Consider the following 24,820-nt stretch of genomic DNA (forward strand, 5'->3'; position numbering starts at 1 on the left):
TACTTTAGTTTGTAACTTTCAAGTAATTAGTTTTCATTTATAAACGTGTTGTCCGTTTCCAAAATTTCCCTTGTCCAATAATAATAATAATAAAAAACTTTCAGGAAATCAGATTTTTTATCGTCATCTTAATTTCTACAACTGAAAATAAGCAAAATATGTTTTGTAAATATAAAATAAATATCTGAACATATTAAATGGAATAAATCAGCTAAAATTAAGTATTAACAAATCAAAAATCATGAAAAAACACATTGCAAAAAACAAAAACAAATGAACAAACAAACAACAAAAGGACGAGAGACATCTTGGAATTGAGCGACTCATAGCCTATGTTTCTTTTATCTTAAATTTTTCATCTTCTTTTTAGACAGTTCTATTATAAAAAGATTTGAATCTTTTAGCATATCGCCTACAAATCTTATAAAACTTTTGAAGCTAACAATATAAAACATTAACATAATATATAAATTGAAAATGAATAAAACACGAAATTAATATCTTTCTTGTAATGAGGTACGAAGGAGTTCATTACACAGTCTCCATAGGACTCAAATTATTTGCACATCGTTTTTCAGGATGCTTCTGGCACCTTATCGTACCTGATCTGGCATACCAAGTTCCAAATTGATATCCAGTTCAAAATCTGTGTGATTGCCTGGAGCCATAGGTGCCGCCACAGTGGGTGCAGTGGGTGCAGCTGCACCCACATTAACTTTGATTTTCATATTTTCCACAATAATCCTTTCTATTTTGTATATTTATTGTTTCCTATGTTTGGATATTTGAGTAACTTCTTAAGTTTCTCACAAGTTACTTGCTATCATATAATGTTTTTCTAGCTTTTTTTAAAAGTAAAACTTAGGGATTATTTTTAAGATCTTAAGGCTCAATAGTGCAGAGCGTTCTGGCAACAATATTGGGTTATGTTGGCAGAGCATGTTTGGCGAACAGTGCGATGAAATTGCTAGTTGAGTTGTTATAGTATGTACACATGTCGGGATGTTAATTTGCCCCTAAAATGTTTAAATAAAAACAGCAAGGAACTTTGCTTGGGTGGATAAAAAAACACATCTTCAACCAGAGCCCTTGTAATTGATGCCATTGAAAAAAAAGTTCCCTTGTATACTTAAAAATTCAAATATTTCTTTGCTAAATCCATAACTCACATACACGTGTATCATGTATGAAATTTCTTTAAATAAGTACATAAAAGTTTTTATTGCGTACCATGTTAATATTTTTTTACTATGGCTTATCCCTTTCCAGCCTGCACCCACATTACCAAAATTCTGGCGCCGCCTATGCCTGGAGCAGTGGGTAAAACGAACAAATAGGCATCTTCTATTTTGTTAGAGCTGTGGCATCTGCTGGTAAGCAAATCGATTCACATCGGTGAGCCAGACCTGCAGCATCTCGTGAAGGTATGAGGACACGATGGCTCAACCATAGAACGCACCTGGTACGGGTCCCTGAATCGATCCCAAGCCATGTGTTTATGGTAGACAACATCGTGTCGTGGGTTTTCTCGGGGTTCTCCATTTCCTCCAATATTCCACCAATTCTTTCATTATCATTCAATTTCATTCATCGTCCGTCCTTTAGTACACAAGGTATATCTGTTGGACGTAAAACTGAACGATTTAATTTTATTTCGTGGAGTCATTTCCAAATATAATTCAGACGGTTACTCAGTACAAAGGCGATATACTCGGTATTGGTTAAGTTCTATGGAGAGTGGCTTTCTTCTTGCGGGGAGGGGATTCTAGTATATTTTTTGAAAGGAATCGAATGAACTGAAAAATGAAATGAAATCTTTGAGTTTTACGTCCCACGGTTATGCCGGTTAGGCTAAAGGAGACGGTGATTATGAGTAATGAATGAAATGGTGGGATGAAGAAAGTGGGAGGAAACGGGAGAACCCCGAGAAAACCCACGCACACGGTGTTTGTCCACCACAAAGTTCACTTGGCGGGGGCTGGGATCGAACCCGGGACCCCTATCACCAGAGGTGAACGCTCTACCACTGAGCCACCGCGGCCCCCTCGAATGAACTGAATCACACTAATGTGGTCTTGTCTGAGTTTTTGGATTTCCATTCAACTTTTCTCGTCGCATTATTTTATTTCACAGAAGAAATTGACTATGTGGAAATAATCAAGACATAAATGATTAATCAGTAAATTAAATATCCATAATCAACAGGTATTCTCGTATATGTTTTAAGAAAAGTTATATAATTAATTATTTTCTTCACTCGTGTTTTTATTTTTTAAAAATCATGTTTAGAAATACAGAACTTTAACTATTTATATCACGTAACTGATTTATTTACCACTGAAAAAAAAAACCTTCTGTACTTAAGATAAGTTTTAAAGACAGTAAATCACCAACAGATGGCAGCATTTGTTCCCTATATTTCCAATATGTTTTGTAGGAAGCGGCAATATTCACAATATTAAATCGACTTTAAGAAATTAATATTCAAACCAAGTTGAATCAATAGTTAGAAAATAATCCGTACCCTTTCGTGATATGTTGTTTCTTCCATTGTTAAGGAGTTTTATTATTAGGCAAGAGTAAAATTAAGTGCTCTGTACAATGAACAAAATAAAATAATGGAAAAGTGCATGGATTATTCTCAGTTGTTGATTCCACTTGTCTTTGGACAAAGTTGAATATTCATGTCTTGAAGTTGTAACGATAACTTGTAGAAATACGTATATGTTATTAAGGTCCCTGGTCCGTTATCTTATGGTCTCATTTCCTATGGTCTGTATCGTATGGTATCATTTCCTTTTTTTGTGGCCAAACATGTAGAAACTTTGTGGCCCGTGATACAAAAAATTCAATACTTATATTTAATTCAATCTAACATTTTCTTGTACGCCCCACATTTTGAGAACTACATACAGTGTAGCCAAACCAAAACTAACAATTTACTCAGTATAATGTGCTTATTCCGTAAAAAAAAATACGGAAACTCAATTTAGGGACCTTTCAAAAATTTTATGGCCCCTGATCCACAAAATTCAATATATTTCATACAAACATTTTCTTGTACGCCCCATATTTTGAGAACTACATATAGTGTAGCCACACCGAAACAACTTATTCAGTATGGTGTGCTTATTCCGTAAAAAAATATATGAAAATTCGATTTAGGGACGTTCAAAAATTTTGTGGCCCCTGATCCAAAAAATCCAATATAGGTATTTCATTCAATCAAACATTTTCTTGTACGCCTTATATCTGGAGAACCACATATAGTATAGCCAAACCCAAACTATCACTTAACTCAGTATGATGTGCTTATTCCGTGAAAAATACAAAAACCCGATTTAGGAGCCGTTCCAAACTTTTGTGGCCCCTGATCCAAAAACTAATTATCGGCCAACATCGCAATCTTTTGATCCATTCTTTGGATCATTCCTAAAATTCTTGTTTTGGGGTAGTTCTTTACATAGTACGAGATTAAGTCATAGTGGATGTATGTAAGTTCGTTTATAAAGAAGATTAATTATAAAAATAAAAGTTAAATGCACAAAATCCACGAAAAATACAGTAGTTCAAATACATTTGATTTCTTGTGTTATCATTTGAACAGTTGGTGTATGAATTATTTTTGAAATATTTCCATAATTTTAATATAACGAACTTGGAGCTATTATGTAATCTAAGTTGATTCAATTATTGTAAATATTGTCACTCCCTTTAAAATACATTTGTAAGACGTGGTATACGTGCTGCCATCTGTAGGTGACAGCCGAAACTTCATATTCATCTCAAGTAACAAGAAGTGACAAGTGTGTATTTAATTGAATATTAATTCAAGATATTAGAACCCATTTTATTTTATTTTATTTTATTTATTTTTTTCATTTCATTTACGCCTGCTCGGAGTTTATATACCGGTACATATTCATATCTCACAAGGAAGGATCACACAGTGGCTCCGCTGAGATCCGATCGAGATAATTGTGCTTTCATTTGATATGTCATAACTAGATGAATCCCAAAGTTAAACGTGCCACCGGGCGGAATATCGTGAGTTACAACATATTTTGTAATGTAAGAACTACAAAAAAAATTACCTGTCAGACTAGTTTGAACCGAGTCATTTGTTCGGAAACGGTTGGGTAAGTGGAAAACTCGGCTAACACGCATCCCATCATTTTCAACGACAAACTTTTTGGGGAAAAAAACTTTATCCCAGAATCCCCCGCAGGGCTCTAGACGGGGTCCAACTCAAAATTTTCAAATGGCAAGGGGGGTTAAGTGGCACATCATTTGAAAGCTGTTGTAAAATGAAAGAAAATGCAGCAATTTTCGACTCTCTACAATAACCCTGTGCAAAATGGCAACGGGTCAAAGTGTAAACAGAAACTTAATTGAAAAGTCCATGGTCACCCCTATAAATCGGAAACGGTGAGACAAATGTGAAAATAGGAAAGGAAGTGTGGCATTATTTTCAAAGTACAACGATTTAAGTGAAAACATCTTGTCCCAGGGTTCCCACATGATCCCAGGTGGGGTTCAACTAAAAAGTTTCAAATGGCAAGAGAGGTAGGGCATCGTTTGAAAGCTCTTGTTAAGTGAAAGAAGATGGAGCACGTCTCGACTTTCTACGACAACCCTGTCCAAAATTGCGGTTTATCACAATGTAAACAAAAACTTAATTGAAAATCTATGGCCACCTTAAATCCAAGATGGCAGCTTAAAACCTATATCGAAAGGATAAGCATACAAAACTGCTGAAGCTAGGAAAACAAATTTGGCATTATTGTTGATTAAGTGACTAAAATAATGAAAATGTTCCAAAACGCGACATCTTGAGTTCAAAATGCCGCACTATGCATCGAACGCATATCCAGCTCACATCACTGGTGTTGGAGAAGCGAACGTTTATGGTTAATAGTAGATATCCACAAAATATCAAAGAGTATAATCTGTAATCCAATATGGCTGCCAGCGTGAAAAATGAGTTTGTATATAAATGTTATTTCTTGGAATACTGTGACCAAAGTTTGACGCAGCTCGATGTACTGAAATGACTTACACATGTTTGGTACTACTCGCCAATTTTGCAAATGAATGTTTATATATATGGTATTGCTTGAAGTATTGCGATCAAACCAACGAATGGCATACAAATATAACCATCACGAAATAGACCCCTCAACCTACTAGTGCAGCAAGTTCTTTCTGTATGAACTACGTATGACAAAATTAGAAAAATACCCGAAGGTATTCAACTTTTGTTTAGCGGTACGAGTAGGAAGTCAGAGTTGTGTGTTCATCGCATATTCGTTATATTCAAGTAAATAATGTCGAGAGAACCGTGACGAATGTGCATTAAGAACAAAACATATATGTGTTGTTACCGAATGAAATAATAGTTGAAGTGAATCGAAATTCAATTGTTCTTTAGTCTTCCTATTATTTCTAGATACGTAATAGAGAAAAATAGAGATTTAGATTTGTACTGTTATGAATGACATAGGTTTTAAGCGGCCATCTTGGATTCAAGGTGGCCATAGCTTTTTAATTAAGCTTTTGTTTACATTTTGACCCGACGCAATTTTGCACAGGGTTGTCGTAGAGAGTCGAGACTTGCTGCATTTTCTTTCATTTTACAACAGCTTTCAAACGATGTGTTACTTAACCCCCTTTCCATTTAAAAAAAATGAGTTAGACCCCGTCTGAGACCCTGCGAGGACCCTGGGGCAAACTTTTTTTTTATCCGAAAAAGTTTGTCCTTGAAAATGATGGGATACATGTTGGCCGAGTTTTCCATTTACCCAACAGTTTTCGAACAAATGACTCGGTTCAAACTATTCTGCCAGCTTTGTAGCTATTATATTACAAAATATGTTGTAACTCACGACATTCCACCCGGTGGCATGTATATCTTTGGGATTCGTCTAGTTATAACATATCAAATGCAAATACAATTGTCTCGTTCGGATCTCAGTGGAGCCACTGAGTGACCCTTCCTTGTCAGTCATGTTACCTTGTACACTCATGTCCAAAATTATTGTCGCATATCTATAAATATGTTGTTGTAGGAGTATAATTTGATAACGAATTCGCCCCGTATTTCTTATAATGTTAGTATGTGTATAATCGGCAAAGACGTGTATGTGGCAAATTTCATGTCAAAAGAGCAGTAAATAAGAACAACAAAACGAAAATAAAACTTTCTCGTCCATTTGGCAACATTTTGTTTTACCCATTCTAATTTTCGTATTCATAATTGTTTTCCTATGAAATTTACCACAAATATACATTTCCTGATTATACATATAATATCAGTATTAAAAGTACCCTGTAAAATCATTATCAAATTATATTCTTACAAGAAGGCAGTTATAGATATGCGACAATAATTTTGGACATGTGTGTACAGGCACGTAGCCAGGGGGAGGGATCTTCGAGACCAGATATGAAAAAAAATAAGGATGAAACAAAATGAAATGAGAAAACGAAGGATCAGCGTTAAAAATAAATAACTACAGGGAGTTTTGGTTACTCTTTCTTATGAGGAGATTTGTATTACAATACTTGCAATACATGGTTGCGAGGTGAGCGAGATATCCTGGAAGAGTCAGGAAATTGGAAATTTCTAGAAAAGTTACGGAATTCTCAGAATTTCTGCTATTAGTCAGGGAGATTTCAAGCTTCCGAAAACATAGTGACGTTGTGTAACAGCGTGGATATTTTTTATCATAATTTTTCGTCATCGCATCCTTGCAGTATCAAACATGTTATTTCAAAAACAATTTTCTACTGCTCCTTTAACCTGTCATTGGGAACAGACAGTAGTTGACGGAATAATAAAAACAAAAATTTATGCGAAAAGAAAGTTCTGTTAACATTTGATTCAACAGAAAAAGGAACGCAGATATTGTAAAATATTTTACAAGATATTATTGAGTATGTATTTTTTATAATAGTGAATATGTACTTTTTTATAATAGTTGAGGTCATAATGAAAGGGAAATTGTTATATTTGAATGAACCAGGTCCGCACCCAGAGGGCGCTAGAAGGGCTATGGCCCCCCTAAACTTTTCGCGGCCCCTCCAGACCTGAATACAAAATGCAATTATTAACACAAAAACACAATTTAGATATTTGTAAGAGAATTTTTTTAATAACTTGGCCCCCCTAACATATTCATTCCCCCCCCAAACCTCTGTGGCTGGATTCGAGCCTGGAATGAACAGAGAAAGGACATAAATATTGTAAAATCTTTTTCAATATTTTTTTTTTTATTATTTTACTCGAGATTTCTTCATAGTTTGTTATTAAAATACTTTCCAATATATCCTCATTTTATTGTCCTAACAAACCAATATATGTTGATAGTAAAGTAGTTTATATTGATCGATCTTCTGGCCTTCAGAATTTTGTCACGCCTCCCCCCTCCCCCATTACGAAATCCTGGCTAAACGAACCAATATATGTTCCAGTAAAATAATTTAGAATGATCGACTGCTGGTGTGATGATGACAGTATTTCATGTCACGGATCCTATGTGCCTGCCTTGCATTCCAACATAGCACCTCCTGGATGCTTTTCAGTTTTTTCTCCGTTTTTCCATTAGTCTTTCCTCCCTATTCCTTTCCCTGCCAATTAAATGAAGCATTTTAGCGAAAGTGTGCTTTTTAACCGGGAAGCAAAACTTGTTGAATTACCACCAAATTTGGTAAGGCTATAGAGGGTCAAATTTTAGGAATAAGAGTTTATTGATATTCAAACCGGTAGTGGTAGGCATTAATAATTTCGGTTTTAACGTTGATCACTATAGAGAAAATACGTTAATAGATAGCGAGAAACCATTTTCTGTAACCGATTAACCCTTAAGTAAGAGTGCCAATTTTCGTAACGTGTGTATCAGATACACCTGTTAAATATTTTGTATTTCCAGGTTATTAATGATGCCTTTTGATCAGATATTTCTTAACGGTACTCTTTAAAGCATTTCCCTTGGGGTGAATGAACAGCAGAACTTAAAATTTCAGTAGCTCGTAAAATGTAAACATGTCGTATTTTTGGTATGTTTTAAAGATGAGGTAATTATTAACTCTATGTGTGCGGATGAGTTACTGAATCATAAAACCCGGCAAAATTTTATACCTGGAGATTTTGTTTTAAAGGTTAATTTTACAAACATTTCAGTTATCTCAAAATGAGTTTTTTTCATTTATAAAACACACTTACTTACTTTCTTACTTACTTACTTACTGACGTCCGTCGGTCGGTCGGTCGTTTGAACGCTTCGAAAGTGTCCAAAAGATATGTAGGCGATTTAAGACTGTTGACTTAAAGTGTACTAAATACTGTTAGAAGTTAAGTTTCGAAGTGTACAGTAACTTAGGTTAAAATATCAAATGTGCTGAAGTGACATTTTCTGTAATGTAAAGCGAAGCCTCCTAAACAACATTTTTGAAAACTTATAAAAATCCTAAAATGCACATTTTAAAATCCTAATTTCAACTATATGGAACCTAAAACTTCGAAGCCTACTTATAATACAAGCAGCGTCTGAAACTCTAGAAATTGTGGTAAGATCGAACTCGTAATCGAGCTAAGTTACGGGAGGTGTAAGTGCGGTTTGAATACATTGAACTCACTCACTCCCGAATGATGAATATGTTCAGTGAAAGCATCGGACTGCTAAGTCTTGATGTGCAGTTGCAGTCATAACGCATGAGTCCCTGAAGATCATATCTCAAGCCCACGGTAGAGGAGGAGAAATCCAAGTTACATTTTTGAAGTCTCGAAACATACTCTCAATTGACGGAGTCCGATGATCAGTAAAGAGGTAAGTTACGATAATAATAATAATAATAATAATAATAATAATAATAATAATAATAATAATAATAATAATAATAATAATAATAATGACTATTATTATTATTATTATTATTATTATTATTATTATTATTATTATTTGTTGCGTTGTGGTTCCAGCGTGTCCCTTTTCTCCACCGAATAAATGTGTTCGTTTGGAATTTACGATCGGTGTATCGTATAGTGTTCCATTTGACATCGCTTCGCATCAATTAGAGATCCCAATCACCACCAAATGTTATCATCTTGAGTTTGCAATATCTGTCTTCGTGAAAAAACAGGTTAAAGTGTATCACATTCTGGCATGTATGACCAGAGTACATAACTTTCAGAGGCTAAGAGGGAACGATCATTCTACTTCCGGTTCTAAAACGTTGCGAATCATAAGAGTAAGCATACTTCCATCTTTCAATATGTCCTTCCACTTGTGCAAGTTTCAATGCGATACTCGTCAAGGAGTTGAATAGCTTACCTTGTAATTATGGTAAATGCATACTGATACAAGTGGACTAGTGTCTCTTTTAATAGATGGATATAAGTTGAAGAATTCGTAACATTACGCATAGGATGTCGAGAGTATTGTATCTGAGAAACTGGACGTGTTCAAGTGAATCTGTGTCGACTGAAACCATAATTGGTCAGTTCTTGTATTTGAGGTATTCCTAATAATCCTCAATACGAGAGACGATCAATTAGTTTTTGCACTCGTATGGAAAGTGTTGTGTTATATAGGGTGTTTCAGATAAAACGTCCAGTGCTTATAAATCCGAAACGGCTGAGAATAAAAAGATGAAACAAAAACTGAGATAGAAAAATGTCATAGGGCGCATCACATGGTGTTGTTGTGGTGACCCCCAGGGCCCTCCTTCAAGGGGGCCCAGGGGCCAACTTCAAATTTTTAAATGGAAACATGTATTGAATCATACCTCATTCAATAGTACTTGAAAAACGAAACAACTTTTGTAGGAAACAATTTTCGATTTGGGCCACCGTTTTCAAAATGGCCGCAAAAAGTTGATCCTATATCAGATAAAACGTCCAGTGCTTATAAATCCGAAATGGCTGAGAATAAAAAGATGAAACAAAAACTGAGATAGGAAAATGTCATAGGGCGCATCACATGGTGTTGTCGTGGTGACCCACAGGGCCCTCCTTCAAGGGGGCCCAGGGGTCAACTTCAAATTTTCAAATGGGAACATGTATTGAATCATACCTCATTCAATTGTCCTTGAAATACGAAACAACTTTTGTAGGAAACAATTTTCGATTTGGGGCACCGTTTTCAAAATGGCCGCAAAAAGTCCTGTATCAGTTTGAAGTTGGCACCTGGGCCCCATTCACGGAGTTTTCTGAGGGTCACCACAACACCACCACTTGATATGCTTTATCATCGTTTCTATCTCTTTTTGTTTCATCTCTCTATTCTCAGCCGTTTCTGATTTAGGCCTATAAGCACTGGACGTTTTATCTGATACAGGACCCACTTTTTGCGGCCATTTTGAAAACGGTGCCCCAAATCGAAAATTGTTTCCTACAAAAGTTGTTTCGTTTTTCAAGTACTATTGAATGAGGTATGATTCAATACGTGTTCCCATTTGAAAATTTGAAGTTGGCCCCTGGGCCCCCTTGAAGGAGGGCCCTGGGGGTCTCCACAACAACACCATGTGATGTGCCCTATGACATTCTCCTATCTCAGTTTTTGTTTCATCTTTTTATTCTCAGCCATTTCGGATTTTTAAGCACTGGACGTTTTATCTGATATTGGACCCACTTTTTGCGGCTATTTAAAAACGGTGGCCCAAATCGAAAATTGTTTCCTACAAAAGTTGTTTCGTTTTTCAAGTACTATTGAATGAGGTATTATTCAATACATGTTCCTATTTGAAAATCTGAAGTTGGCCCCTGGGCCCCCTTGAAGGAGGACCCTGGGGGTCACCACAACACCACCATGTGATGCGCCCTATGACATTTTCCTATCTCAGTTTTTGTTTCATCTTTTTATTCCCAACCATTTCGGATTTATAAGCACTGGACGTTTTATCTGAAACACCCTGTATATATATGAAACTTACCTAATAAATCTGATTATATCTTAAGATAGCAATTTGTCATTTTTATGCTTCTAGCACAAAAGGTTTGAAGGTATGACGTTTGGAATAAGCGGAAGTGTCGAACTATGCTCACCTCTTTTTAGAAGGAGCATCGAGCTGATTCTACATCTCAAGTGTAGGCTCTCTGTGCACCCAACGAGAACGAACGACTTTTGTGATATTCTTGTGACTATAGCCCAAAGAAGTTAATGAGTGAACAGTAGAAATATTCCTTATTTTTTAAAAAACTCGTGTGTAGCCTTCTTCCAAGAAAGAAATATTTTCAGTTTTTTTGAATTGTAAGCGAGTAATCCTCGCTAATTTAAGGTCACAGCGTGAGAAACATATTACAGGGGTTTACTGCAAAAATCTTATGATGCTCTGAAGGAGTCTTTAAAAAAAGAAGTAGCTTTCCTTCGGGTGCTGAAGTCATTTTGACTGTGGAGAACTGATTTTCTAGCTAACGTGACTTTCTGCAAAGAAAGGCCACGAAAGTTGAAAGACTGCTGGAGAAATATGTTACTTTGCAAGGTGACTGACTATGTGGAAAAGAACAAATAACATATGTCAGTTTCAAACTTTTAGCTCTAGTTTTTCCATGCGAGGGCAAAACTTACTAACTGTCCCTCGTAATAGGTTTTGATATACCCTTTTGAACAACAGGAAAAAAAAAAATGCTCCTTAACGCATTGGGTTAGTAGCTTTACCTAGCCGCGCTAAGTAAATGGGCAAGAACTTACCTTTGGACAAAACTCTTAAACAACACATAAAGATAAACCAAGAAGTAAAATGCTTAAGTTCTTTTGCAATAAACTGAGATTCTATATTTTCTAACATGGAAACATATATATATAATATATATAGTATATGAATATTTTTTGTGTATATCATATGTGTAACAATATGTACAATATTTTTTTTTTCTTTACAATTTACAAAATTTTGAGTTCTTGTGTTTTCATGGATAAAACAACATTGATAATATTATCAACAGAAATTGTAGAGAACTTCTTACAAATTGCTACACAATAACCAAAATAATAATAATTACAATAATTTGTACATAGATAGTTATTTTAAAAAATAATTTAAACCTTGAAATATCTTTAAAGCACTACAACTGATAAAAATATATTACTACAGTAGTAAAGAAACTAAATATAAACAAAATCATAGTAAATCTGGCAAGAAAGAGTAAAGATTGTTAGAATACATAAATTTTTAAATTTTGGTTCACAAGTTCTTCAGGAAAGACATAACATGAGCATTTATATATTATTTTCTTTTACTTCAATTACTTTTTCACAGGAAATTTACAAGAGAACGTAGTTGCATGAGTTGCATAAGAGTATTTTATAAACAAAAACGTTAAAAATGTTAACATGTCTCCCATTTTATTTAAGAATTTGTTTCTTCCTTTTTCTTTTGGTTCGTAATCATACCACTTTAAAACAACTGTTCAAAATTGAATATAATTTCACAGAACTGTTCTTCATTACTTCGGAAGATTTATTAACAGGAACAACCCTTTTATCATATCGTATTCACATAGTACAACATACACATGTTATTAACAAATGAATGAATAGAAAACTACCTTCTACTTCTATTAATTTATGATTTAAGCTCCAATGGCAATTCTGGACATTTTTCAGGTCATTTATATATATATTTTTTAACACGCACACGTATATATGTATATATTCCGATCTATTGCGCTATGATATAGAGAGCATTACATGTTTGTAGGCAAGGTTGAGATAGAGATCTCGAATTCTGGCAAATTAAGATTTCACAGTTTAAAGAACACATTGTAGTTATGGAAAATATTTTTATTTTGTTTTATTTTATTTTTCTAAATAATAAAACAAATTAAGACGATTGTTTCAATTGTAAAAATTTGTGAGAAAGTAAACAGGTAACAAGTTTACTGTATCTACGTAGTATAATTAGTGAAGATAAGACATGTAAGAAAGAAGTAATAATAGATAGGAATGGCGAATCAAGTCTTTAGGAAGAAAGAAAGAAAAGAAGAAAAAGGATTGTGACTTTTTTTTTTAACATTTTAAGTGCAAATCCTCAAAATCAGATGTTTTATTCCGGGAACAGAAGTGTTCACTGGCCTACTGAATAACACACAAACTGTGCATGCACATGACCCCCAGTAGTATCAAGAGTGCATAAAATAAATGCACATGGTGCTTAAAATATTAAACAAAGAATTAATGAAAGACCCATCCACTATTTCATATACAGTATTATACTGTCCGAGGTAGAACATGGAGATTACGGCAGAATGATCCAAAACCAACTGGAAACGTTCGCAATGTGAGCAGAAGAAAGAAAACGTGCTGCATTAATCTGATGAGCAACTAAAAAGTGTTAGCAAGAGACATTAATACTGAGAGGCAGTACGAAAAAAATTCTCAGGGATATAATAGAAAATCAAAGGCAAAAAGTGAATGAGGAAAGTGGAAAAAATGCAACTGAAGGACTATCTTAAATAAGATTTTTTTTATCAAAGCTAAAATATTTGATAGAGAAGTCGATAGAGAACAGTGAAGTGAAGGAGACAGCCTGTAAACACAGAGGAGTGTAGAGGAAAACAGTGCATTGTAGTTACTTCTAGTAATCTCAGAATAAATATGGACGGCTGAAAGTTACAGTGGTATGGTGTAAGTTTTACTTTCATATCTGACTAACATCACTTTTTGTTAAACAAAACAGATGTTCTTTTTTTAGCACTAGAACTTTCACAGTGTCTGCTGAAATTTGTCATCTTTTAGAATGAATTTCTGACTTATTTCACATTTGCTTCTAATAGATCGACTTATATAGATTTAGTTTTTGTGCCTTTTTAAATTAAACTTTATTTATATATTTTTTGATGAAACGAGTTGTCACTGTAACTTTCATCCATCCTTATGATGATGGACTACGCATATAAATTTTCCTTTTGAGATGGTCATTAAACTATTCCTTTACTATTTGCGACAGGGAACAAAAATTATGTTTCATTTTGGTTTTAAAATGTATAGAAACAATGTAAGCACTCAGACGTAGATAATTTTGTAATCAAATATTTTCTTCTCTTATTAGAGCTGGACATCTTAAATTTAACACCAGTTCCTTTTATTACATATAATTTCTGAGACGATTACAGCTCTGATTACTGATATACAGACCTTTCATTATCTATTGGACACACTTCTTCATATTTTAAGCATAGTACAAAACTAATCTAATTTCATTTCTAAGACACTATATGGTTAAATTCTAACCTCTATTTTCGAACTTCCTATTCAAGCGAGCTCTCACTCAAAATTTCATAGTTTTTAATTTTTCGAATGAGTGTCCATATGCATTTTCATTAATTATTTTCCGTGGTTTATAACAGAATTTGAAAACAATGCTGATTACCTGCTTCCTATCCATTTCATTCTATGCATACAATAAAAAATTTGTATTATGAGCAGAGTCAAATACAACCATTTGGTTCTTTATTTAAACCTACCACCAAATAAATACAACAGGCGTTGTTTCGAAACAGACTTCTAACTCTTTTACAATCACACGATAATATGATATATACAGTAGTGCTGATAGGAGCTTAGTAACGGTAAATCGAGATTTATATGAGGTACAAAATTGTAATATCACAGGCAAACCCAAATGATCTTGCACTTGCTCAATAACAAGTAACATATGTAATCTGAGAAAAACATATACGCGTTGAAATAGCATCATGATTAAGTTAACAATGATCATGAATAAGCCAACGTGTGTATTATTTCTCATATATATCTATGCATCAAAATGAGACATACATTATTGATATTGATGATGTCAATGTCAGAGTTTTTGCTGAATTGTTTCTTGACACTGTGTCTGAAGAACAATATCCAGTTATGCCTTTTTATAGTACAAAAACATATCTTGGTTTGCCTGCGAGATGGAAAACTTTTTCTATATTCAATAAATTTCCGACATTGCTCTTACGAAGTAGTTGCAAGTAACACTGTAATTACAAGAGAGATCCTCAGTATATATATATATATATATATATATATATATATATATATATATATATATATATATAAAAGCTGATCTCTACCACGCGATTACAAAACAGTAACAATCATAATATGCATATACTCATATTGTTTTGAAGGTAATACATATTCATTCAATGAAGTAGTGAGATTTAACAGTATATCTGAAATAAGTAAGATGAAGATGCGATTAATAAAATTTAATAATTTATATACAAATATAATTACCTTACTCGCTAAACTATAGGAAAATGACATGGTTCTGAATTTCACAATTTTTACTTTTATTCTAAAATATCCTTTAACTTAGAAAAATAAAACTTTAATACATGGATATATGGCCACAAAAACTAATCTTAACACAAACTTATTACAGTCATAATGTAGTTACCTAACTAATCACACATATAAAAACATTTAAAAAAAAATAGATTAAAACTTTCGTTCATTAATGGTTCATCATTAAAGGATAGAAAAGAAAAAAATTATAGAGAACGTCTTTCAGTTTTAGCGGTAGATGTAAAAACACCCTCAAGACTTTTGAAAAAAAAAAATAATAATTTGAATGTTACAGAAATAAGAAAAGATTCGAACACAAGGAGAGCAAATCTCCAGAATACACAGAACAATAAGAACAGAATACAGAAAAAAAAGAATAAGTTAAACCAAAGAAGGTATGAACATGCTGACAATTAAATCAATATAAAACTCATACTGTAGATAATCAAGTACTTCATATAGAGCATATATTGGTATTCTAAAATAACAAAGAACATGAACATACTTATCATGCAGAATTCAGAAGAATTGTAACTTTAAAAAATTCTTGCAACAAAACAAGAAAGAGCTTCCCCCATAAAAAGCCATGGACTAAATTTCCTAAATTGTGTGTGGATACAAGGCAAAACTGATATGTCACATTTAGCCAAAAATAATTTATATATCAATTGGTTCTGCATCTTGAGACAAAATGTGATCAAATAATCTTTACATTATCCATAAATTTTATCGGTGGTTTAAAAAAAAAAAAAAAAAAAAAACATGCTGATACATCACATTTCGGGTCAAGATGGGGAACAACATTCAGAATCAACTGATATACACATGAAATTTGGCTAAATGTGACATATCAGTTGCCTTGCGGCCATAGGATTACGAAATAAAACCAGGCATAATATTTTTTAGATAAGCTCACAAACTTCGAACACATAAGTTATAGCAGAACTATAAAGCATATTAAGACACAAGTTTTCCTGTAAATTGTCATTACAAGAAATAATTAACGTGTAATACGATATCAAGTTATCAACTGACATTGTGAAGTTAAGTCGTAGGTACTTAACACAGACACACATTGTTTTTGTTATTATTGGCAAATATTTTCATTATAAATTTCTGATTTAGTCGTAACATCAAGATTGTACAATAACCGTAAGTAAAATAAAGCTGATTTACGAGCACATGGTTAGTCGTTAAAATTTTTAGTTTGTATCTGACAATGGTATTTAATAAAATACCACATTAATAATAACAAAATCCTTTTTTCAATCAAAGGAAAAAGAACAATAGAAAACAAAGAAGATGTCTCATATCTTACAGTTTTTTGATCCGCATAATTACAATTGATGTCTTAATATTGTCGTTTAATATGACAGAGAGTGTAGTTTTTTTTTCTTTCTTTTGCGAAAGCAGTGTTAATAAATACTTTATCCATAAGAATTAATAAATTTTACTAATTTAAATTGTGTAGTCTAGAAAAATCATAGAGCTAGAGATGACGTTTGTTAGGTAGAGGTAGACACAAGGTAAGTCTGCACGTGGAATATCTCATTTATGTACTTACTCCCTCTTTGTCACGCGTAAGAGACCATAAATCATAGAAAAAGGATTCAAAATATTACTAAAGACTTAAGTTTCTATAAATTGCCTACAAGAGAATGTCTATTAAGTGAAAGACGAAAAATTTCATTACCATGAAAATCTTTAAAATTCTAATCGTGGTTATGGTAGCGTCATTCGTGAAATATATTGTACTATTTTATAGTCCTGCTTCCAACTTTAATAATGCTATTTTCATACCGATTTTAAGCATTCCTTTTAATACTTTTTATTACAACACCACTGCGTATAGAGCAATGAAAAAAAAAAAAAAAACTTCAGAACAATCTGATCGAGTACTGGAAGGAAACACAAAAAAACATACAAAACAGATTGTATTCCTGGTAGTTCAATTAAAGAGCACCTATCAAGAAATGAAAGATCAAGGTATGTTTTCCTACTAGTTCAGTCCAGAATTTTCCAAGGTTTTACAACGATACAATTTACTGCTTGAGAAAATTACAAAGCAGAGATAACTGAAAAGCTATGATTTTTACACAGTTCCTAAATTTTATATAATATATAATATCTTTGTAAAATTATAACTTCAAAAATGTAATATCGCATTTTGACTCTGCGTAACTTCCAGACCTGGTAAAAAATATGGGATTATACAGTACTTTTCCATATATTACTTTAAGAGTTACACTACTAAAGCATTAAAAAAAAAAATGGTTTTGCGACGTTAAATAATTAGACACCAATGATTTATTTCGTGACGTGTCGTCATAAAATTTTAGTTTCTTTTTAATCTTACAGAGTTTCACTTGTACAAGAAATGAAGCAGTTCTAGTACATTTTTTAAAACTCGTATGTAATAAGAGCAAGTGTATACACTACGAGATGATATATTCTATTGGCACTCAAGTGAAAATCAGAAGAATAACATTGAAAGTCGAGAGAAAGAAAAAAACACGAGCATCAAGAAGACTTGCAATTGACACGAGTTTCGAGAAATGCGCATATTTGCAAGAAAAAGAACTATTATTTTCGAGATTTTGGCACTTTTATCACTGGTCGAAATTATAGGAATTACATTCATTACGAAAGCACTCGATGTCGGTCGAGTTCCTGATACCTACTTTAAACTTCGGTACACAATCTTACTTTTAGTTTCGAAAAAAAATATTACACCTTTTAGATTTTCGATAGAACGCGATTTTTAAATATATATATATACATACATCTTACATTAAAAAATAAAAAAGTCACCAGCTAATATATGAGTATCAACAGGAAGAAAGAAAATGAATATATGCAACCATCTAGAAATGTACTCCACAAAATTCATGTTATGAGGAAACAATATGTTGATATACTAAATAATGCCCCTTTACTTCTACGGATTTCATTAATGGTATATACGGTATTTCATTAATGATTTCATTACACTGAAATTAACAAGTTCGGAATCGGAAAAGTTTAGTCTCACTTTTGATCCAATGCAAACACAAATGCCGCAACTTTCACCAACAGATGTCGACGAGGCCTGAGAAGGTTAACACAACCAGACAAAACATGAACACATACTGTAGCACAGTCACTTCTAATGGATGCTGTGACGTCAATGTACTGCTCAAATTCAAAGTAAAACCACACAGAGAAAACAAGAAGACAGTAAACTTCCAATTGATAATACAGTGGTGACAGGCGAATATGGTCTTAGTTGATGGTTTTGTACGTACATTACCTATGGATTCACGACTACGCGTATACTGCCAACATTTGTTTGATTTCATTTTACTTACCTCGTCCCCTTCCCTTCTCTGCTCAATCTGTTATCTCTGCCCTGGCTCGGATCGAAAAGCGCGCTTCGACGTTATACCGGCTAGCTGAAAATGACTGCTGTAATAATTATTAGTGAACCGAAATGAATACAAACAATATTTTTTTCCCTTAGGAATTGTGGTTTATATCTCCATATCTAATGAAGAATGTGCCTCCCTTGAAAACTGAAACTGGAACCACATATGGTTTACAGTATACGAAGAATTAAGTGACTCCGGTCACCAGAAATTTTCAGTTAGACGATGTGGTTCGTATATTGATTCCCAACATCATTAATCGTTATTCTTGAGTTTCTAAACCGAAGTTTGATAATCTCCATACAATTAGCTCCTTTATAGCCTCACGATATTGGGTCCAACACCAAAAAATGTGCGTCTTCTACTGCAAGAGAGACAACGGAACCACAGACTGATTATTCGGCTATATGAGAACACAATCCGAACTCGTGCTGCCCGTTCGAGTACTTCTGAAAATACTGTGCAAATATAAATCTTAGAGAAAGGCGGCAAACACAATTTCTCCTTGAAAAGACAAACGCTCTATCCAGGTAAAGAATGAGACCCACGATACGAATGTAACCCTTTTACTGTTAGGGCAACATCGATACACATAACTATTCCAGAGGTCCAAGTTGATACGAGATCAAAACAAGTTTTCTTTCCCCCACGCTCACGCATGGTCTGATAAACGTGAATTTTGGTGTTCCTCTTTCCACAATCAACTCCCGCACGAGAAATAGAATGTAAATAAATCTAAAGAATTAATTCAATTTTCACAATAGCTTTACATATTTAAAAATAAAAAATCTATTACTTTTATCTATATTAGTGAGATAAGTAATTCATCTTTTAGTATATTAGTAAATTTAAATCAACAGGTGTCGATTCCTTGGTAATGGAGGTGGTAGAATGGTACAGAATTGTAAGCGATGACACGGTTGTGAGTTGAATGCATACTTACTGTATTCATACAATAATTAATATACAATCCAAGAGCAAATACAATTTATATGAGAGACGTATCAGAGCGCTAACATGATAATGGTGAAACTTGAAATGTTAAAAGCAAGTGCCTTAAACAAACAAACAAACAAAACAAAACAAAACAAAAAAAAAGTTTGATTCATAACCTCTTTCAACTCATAAATGAGAGAATCGTGTTAATTGACTTCATAACAAATGAATTTTTACTTCTAGAAGTTCAATTGAAAAAGTACGACTAAAGTAGTAATTAGTATTTCTTTTAAAGACAGATATTAAAAATAATAATTGTTGCTAGCGGAGTTTGATACTGGCTAAAAGAAACAGAAGTGCCGTCTCAACATTATGTGCAAGCGAATTGAAGTACAAATTTTGAGTTTGGAATTAGGATTAGGAATTGGATTTCTGGGCTTTCGGATCTATGGCCATGTTCGCCCGTTACGTATTAGGGATAACGTCTCTCGGTGACCACACTATCACGGAGAAAGAAAGGAATGGAGGAGGAAGGAAAAGGTCTGGGACCATTATGTGAGCTACCATCCCAGCATTTGTTTCATATGAACCTCACTCAGGATGGCTGGTCTGTAAAAGTTTTTACATTTTTTCGATCTAGTGTCCACCGGGAATCAAACCTGGCACTGCTCGCACCGAAGGCAAGAACGTAAGCGACCCTACGAGAGGCCACGAAGTTTGATATTTCACGATACTGAATTTTAAGAAAGTATCCTCCTCCCTGCCAAGATTAGCGACTTGTTTTCCCCTTCTGTAATGGCAAAGAGGTGGGAAAAATGGAATTTTGTTTTGATTGCTTACCAACTTATTTCAAATGAATTATAATGAGCTTGCAGCTATCAGGGTAAATGCAGTTTCAGTTTTCCTGCGTTGGCACCATGACGCAGCTAATACTTCTCTAGAGCATCGTGTGTACTGTGGACGAATGAGATGCTCTAATATCATCACGGAACGTAGTTATCGAACAATAGCAGATGAAACCTGACTTTTGTAAAAAGTGGTGGTAACATTAGAGATTATGAATAGGTTAGGACAATTTGGGGAAATGACGCTCCTAGCCGAGTTATGTTCCATTGAATGCAGATCTTCTACAAGAACACTGAAAGTGGAACCAAGCGAGTTAGTTGACAATGCCTACGAAATGCCCAAATCCCGACAATTATCGAGAAAATTTCGAACACATGAACAGTTGAAGCACGAAACAGGAATAAGGAAGGCGACGTTGCCACACAGCTTCACTCAGCACCAGAGACAAGAATGTATTTGACAGGTGGAACGAGTTCCTTTCGCAGAGACTTCTAGATCAGTCACGCAGGGTGTCTTCCTTCAACGCCTTTAAGAAACAACACTCAGTGTAATGGAAACCTAACAGTCTGCGGGTAAAAAAATCACATGGGAAACAGCTTGCACCTGTATTTTGAGATGCTTTTGTAACCCTACTGCTGGAATAGCTCTTATATCGTGAAAAGTTCAACACAGATAGGCAGCTCTATCACATTCGTCGAAGAATTATGTCAATATAGCCTGGAAATGGGTGATAAACATTTACCTATTATCGTTAACACCACACCTCATACGCCTGAACGACTACTAGAACTCGGTATGCCGTCCTCAATCATCACTCATATTCGCGTGATCTTGTTCTCTCTGATGACGCCTTGCGACTAGAAACTCACTGATGAAAGTTTACCCTTTTATAAGCTCCCAAAAAGTTGGTTTCGAGGCCACTGAACACGTTTTAGGATAGTACGATAGTGATGTATTTAGGTAGAGGGAGAATACGTCCAGCTATAGGATCTTCACATTCGAATAAGATTTTTCCTTTATCTCCAATTGATTGAAGTAAAAAGACAGTGTTATGCTAATTAAAAACAACAATGTGAAGTACTTTCAACTGGAAGAACGTAGCTAAAGCCGTAGAATGTTCAATTCTGAATCGTAAGTTAGACCTACTTCCCATAGGAGCTTACGTTAGTCAACAACGTTATGCCTCTATTTGTGTCGGGTTCTTCAGTTTCCTCCGCGGTTTTACAATTAATTATTCATTCCAAGAATCCTTGACTCGCATTCATACAAATACGAACTTCAATCTATTAATAGCTACATGAAGTGAGCAGAAAAAGAAACAAAACAGCTAGATATGCGGATGAGCATAATTTTCGTCAACTTTTTTTTAAACTCTTTTATAAATTAGATTATGAATCACAACAAAACAATCTCTGTCTTTATAAAATGTGCAAGTGAAATAGCTTCATTTAATTCACAGTGATCAACAGAAATAATAATAATAATAATAATAACTACTGAGTTCTACGTCATTCAACAGCAATCCTGTAGGGTAAACCAGACTGAATCGAGCCCTACCAAAATCATGTCTAAATAACTTGATTGTACGAGAGGAAAAAAAAACCTGCAAAAATATATAGAACTAGACAGTGAAGAACGTTAACCGATACTGAAAAAATACCGTAACTACGATAAGAATTTCACTTACGTATAAATGCAGTTAAATGTATTGTTGCCGTAATTATAATCTCAATCCCATAATATTCGAAATATGTATATTGGATACAGGAAAATAATTATATTAAAAAGTTCATCAACTGAAATTTATATACAATTTCATTCCCATAAACACATCTGTTATCTTACTTCTTCTGAGTGCAAATAATATAATGATTGAACAGTGGATCGAAACAAGACTACACATGATGGACGGATGCTACATAAGAGACGGAATAATTATACCTGTTGACTTCCTATTAAATAATCACTTTCCTAAGCACGACGGACTGAAACTATGGATGAATTACGGTACATTTCGTTACAAAAATTAATCTGACATTTTTTTTCAACATCAAATACATTAGTTTTGTATACTTTTATTAACAGAACTAAAGAACATTATTTCTTTCGACGGAGAGGAATTATTTTTGTGCCCTTTCATTACATGAAGAATAAAATTGAACACATGAGTTAATACCGAACAAACTAGCTTCTTGTTACCAACATTAAATTCACAATTACATTACAAATATTAGCTTAAATGTGTTTGGGAGACATGTCATTAATCACATAGTAATTGTTTTTATATAGTTAATCGGATATCTGCATATTTTAACATACATACATACATACACACATACATCTGTACATACAGACACACATATTCCAAAATACACACTATATTTAATATTATGAGCCATTCTTATTTTATACTGGAGCTTTTATTCCTTTTAAAAAAATCTTATTTGCCGTTCACATAGGACTCAATATCATGTCATCAAATAGCACCTCGATATAATCCACCTAAAGCAAGATAAGACTTTCTTTCACGTCAAATCATCTTATTTTTATTATTATTTTTTTCACTGACTATAAACAGCTTCATGAAAATAACAATAACTTACAAAAAGTTGACATTTTCACATAAGTTGAGCACTCATACGATTATTGTTACTTAAAACCAATGAGTGAGATACTAATCAGAACGATGCTTTTAAGAAGGGAAAAAAATCAGATCTACCCATATACTCTACGTGATCTAGTATCTTATCGAGAACATAATATGATCCTGCATTTCTTTTAAAAGGAAAATAAAAACAAAAATTGTACTCTTGTAACTGCGTATCAATGGCCTTGTCTTTTGCTATCTTTCTCGACCTTCATTTGCTGAGCACCATTTTTTCCTTTATGTATTGCCAATACACACTCATTTTTCCTTTTCTTTTCTGTATCTCATCGCATAACCACGCACGTACCTCGCAACTCGGCTAACTGTTAACATAAAAAAGCACGCTCTCCTGTCGACTTTTTCAGTGACCTTCAATCAACACTGACCACCAATCACACTTAACGTCCGAATTTCTCTCTGAATACGCAATTTATCACACAGTACTATGCATTTCTGTTTCTCAACTGGGTTCTCTGTGTTTTTCAATGTGATACGCTAATGCTTCACTGAATTTCTGTTTGCCTATGTTCATCTTGATTATGTCAATGGATTTGAACAACTGATCAGACGCAATGTCATCAGGCAATTTCGTCAGAAACTGAGCTCCGTGGATAAAATCCAAATTCATCAACACATCCTGGTACAAATGAAGAACACCTGAAAATTACAAGAAGAGTAAGTACAACTTTATGCCATACCAAGATTGTTTAAACAGGAAATCTACAATAAAAATGGAACCTAATTACCGCCTCGGTTAAAATTGATATTTATTAGCAGAGTTAGAATACTGTAAACACAGTTAGTCTTCTTTGCTATTGATATATTTTGCTTCTTGTAAGAAACAATCCTATGTACTTCACTTCTTTCAAGTACTCCCTCCTTTGTAGCTGGTTCTATTCTAACTCTTATAGGTTCCTTATAGGTCTTCCATTCATCCAATCTAACTTTCTTTAGCATTTCCAAAGAAAATAATTCAAAATAGCGTAAAAGATTTTCCTAAATCAATAAACACTCCGTAAGTAAAACTCTTGAAGTTTGACATCACTCATACACAAAATACTTAATTCCTCACTCTAGTATATAATCAAATTCCACATTTAATATTAAAAAGTACCGGCTCATCTCACAAGTAATGTCTTATGTTTGCACCATGAACACCTAAAACAGTAGGTTAGCTTACCTTGAACACTACTGTTAATCACGAAAATAGTCTCCACAACACTCTGTTACCTGTCAACGAATAGATGAATCCTTCGCTGGAAACAATTTAACGGTTTTGTAGAAAAAGAACTGGGTCACTGTTAGTAGAGTGTCATCCTGATCCAGGGTTTCCACTTATTTCGCCAGCACGAATCCCCTGATTTTTACAGGTTTTCCAGGTCACGATTCACAATTTCCAATCTATATTATAAAATTGAAAGTGACTATGTTTATGACTCTTAATCTCTTGAACCGCTCGACCGATCTCGATCAAATTTTCAACGTAGATGCGGTTCTACCATGAGAGTGTTTTTAGCTATTTACTTTGTCGGTACAACTTAGGGGGGAGGAGGGTGACATAGAAAAAATAAATAAAACTTAATAACTCTTGAACCACCCGACCGATCTTGATCAAATTTTCAGTGTAGATGAGGTTCGGAACTGGGATGACTTTTCTAATTTCACTTTGATGGAGCAACGTAAAAAAGGGGTTGGAGGGGGAGATA

The 24,820-nt window shown here is 33.9% G+C and overlaps 1 protein-coding gene across 4 annotated transcripts in view; it reads right to left on the reverse strand.

Moving 5' to 3' along the window:
• Positions 1-12,090: 12,090 nt before the first annotated feature.
• The window catches only part of LOC145666800 (TBC1 domain family member 14-like), a 253,386-nt gene continuing 240,656 nt past the window's right edge, over positions 12,091-24,820 (reverse strand). For all 4 annotated transcript variants that reach the window (XM_081734360.1, XM_081734363.1, XM_081734362.1 and 1 more), the window contains exon 9: positions 12,091-23,771. In XM_081734360.1, coding sequence (XP_081590486.1) covers positions 23,575-23,771 — 197 coding nt within the window. In that variant the 3' untranslated portion in view covers positions 12,091-23,574. The remainder of the gene's footprint in view (positions 23,772-24,820) is intronic.

The sequence above is a fragment of the Thermobia domestica genome, chromosome 12 (genome assembly GCF_964235325.1).
Source record: "Thermobia domestica chromosome 12, izTheDome1.hap1.1, whole genome shotgun sequence".
NCBI classification, from domain to species: Eukaryota; Metazoa; Arthropoda; class Insecta; order Zygentoma; family Lepismatidae; genus Thermobia; species Thermobia domestica.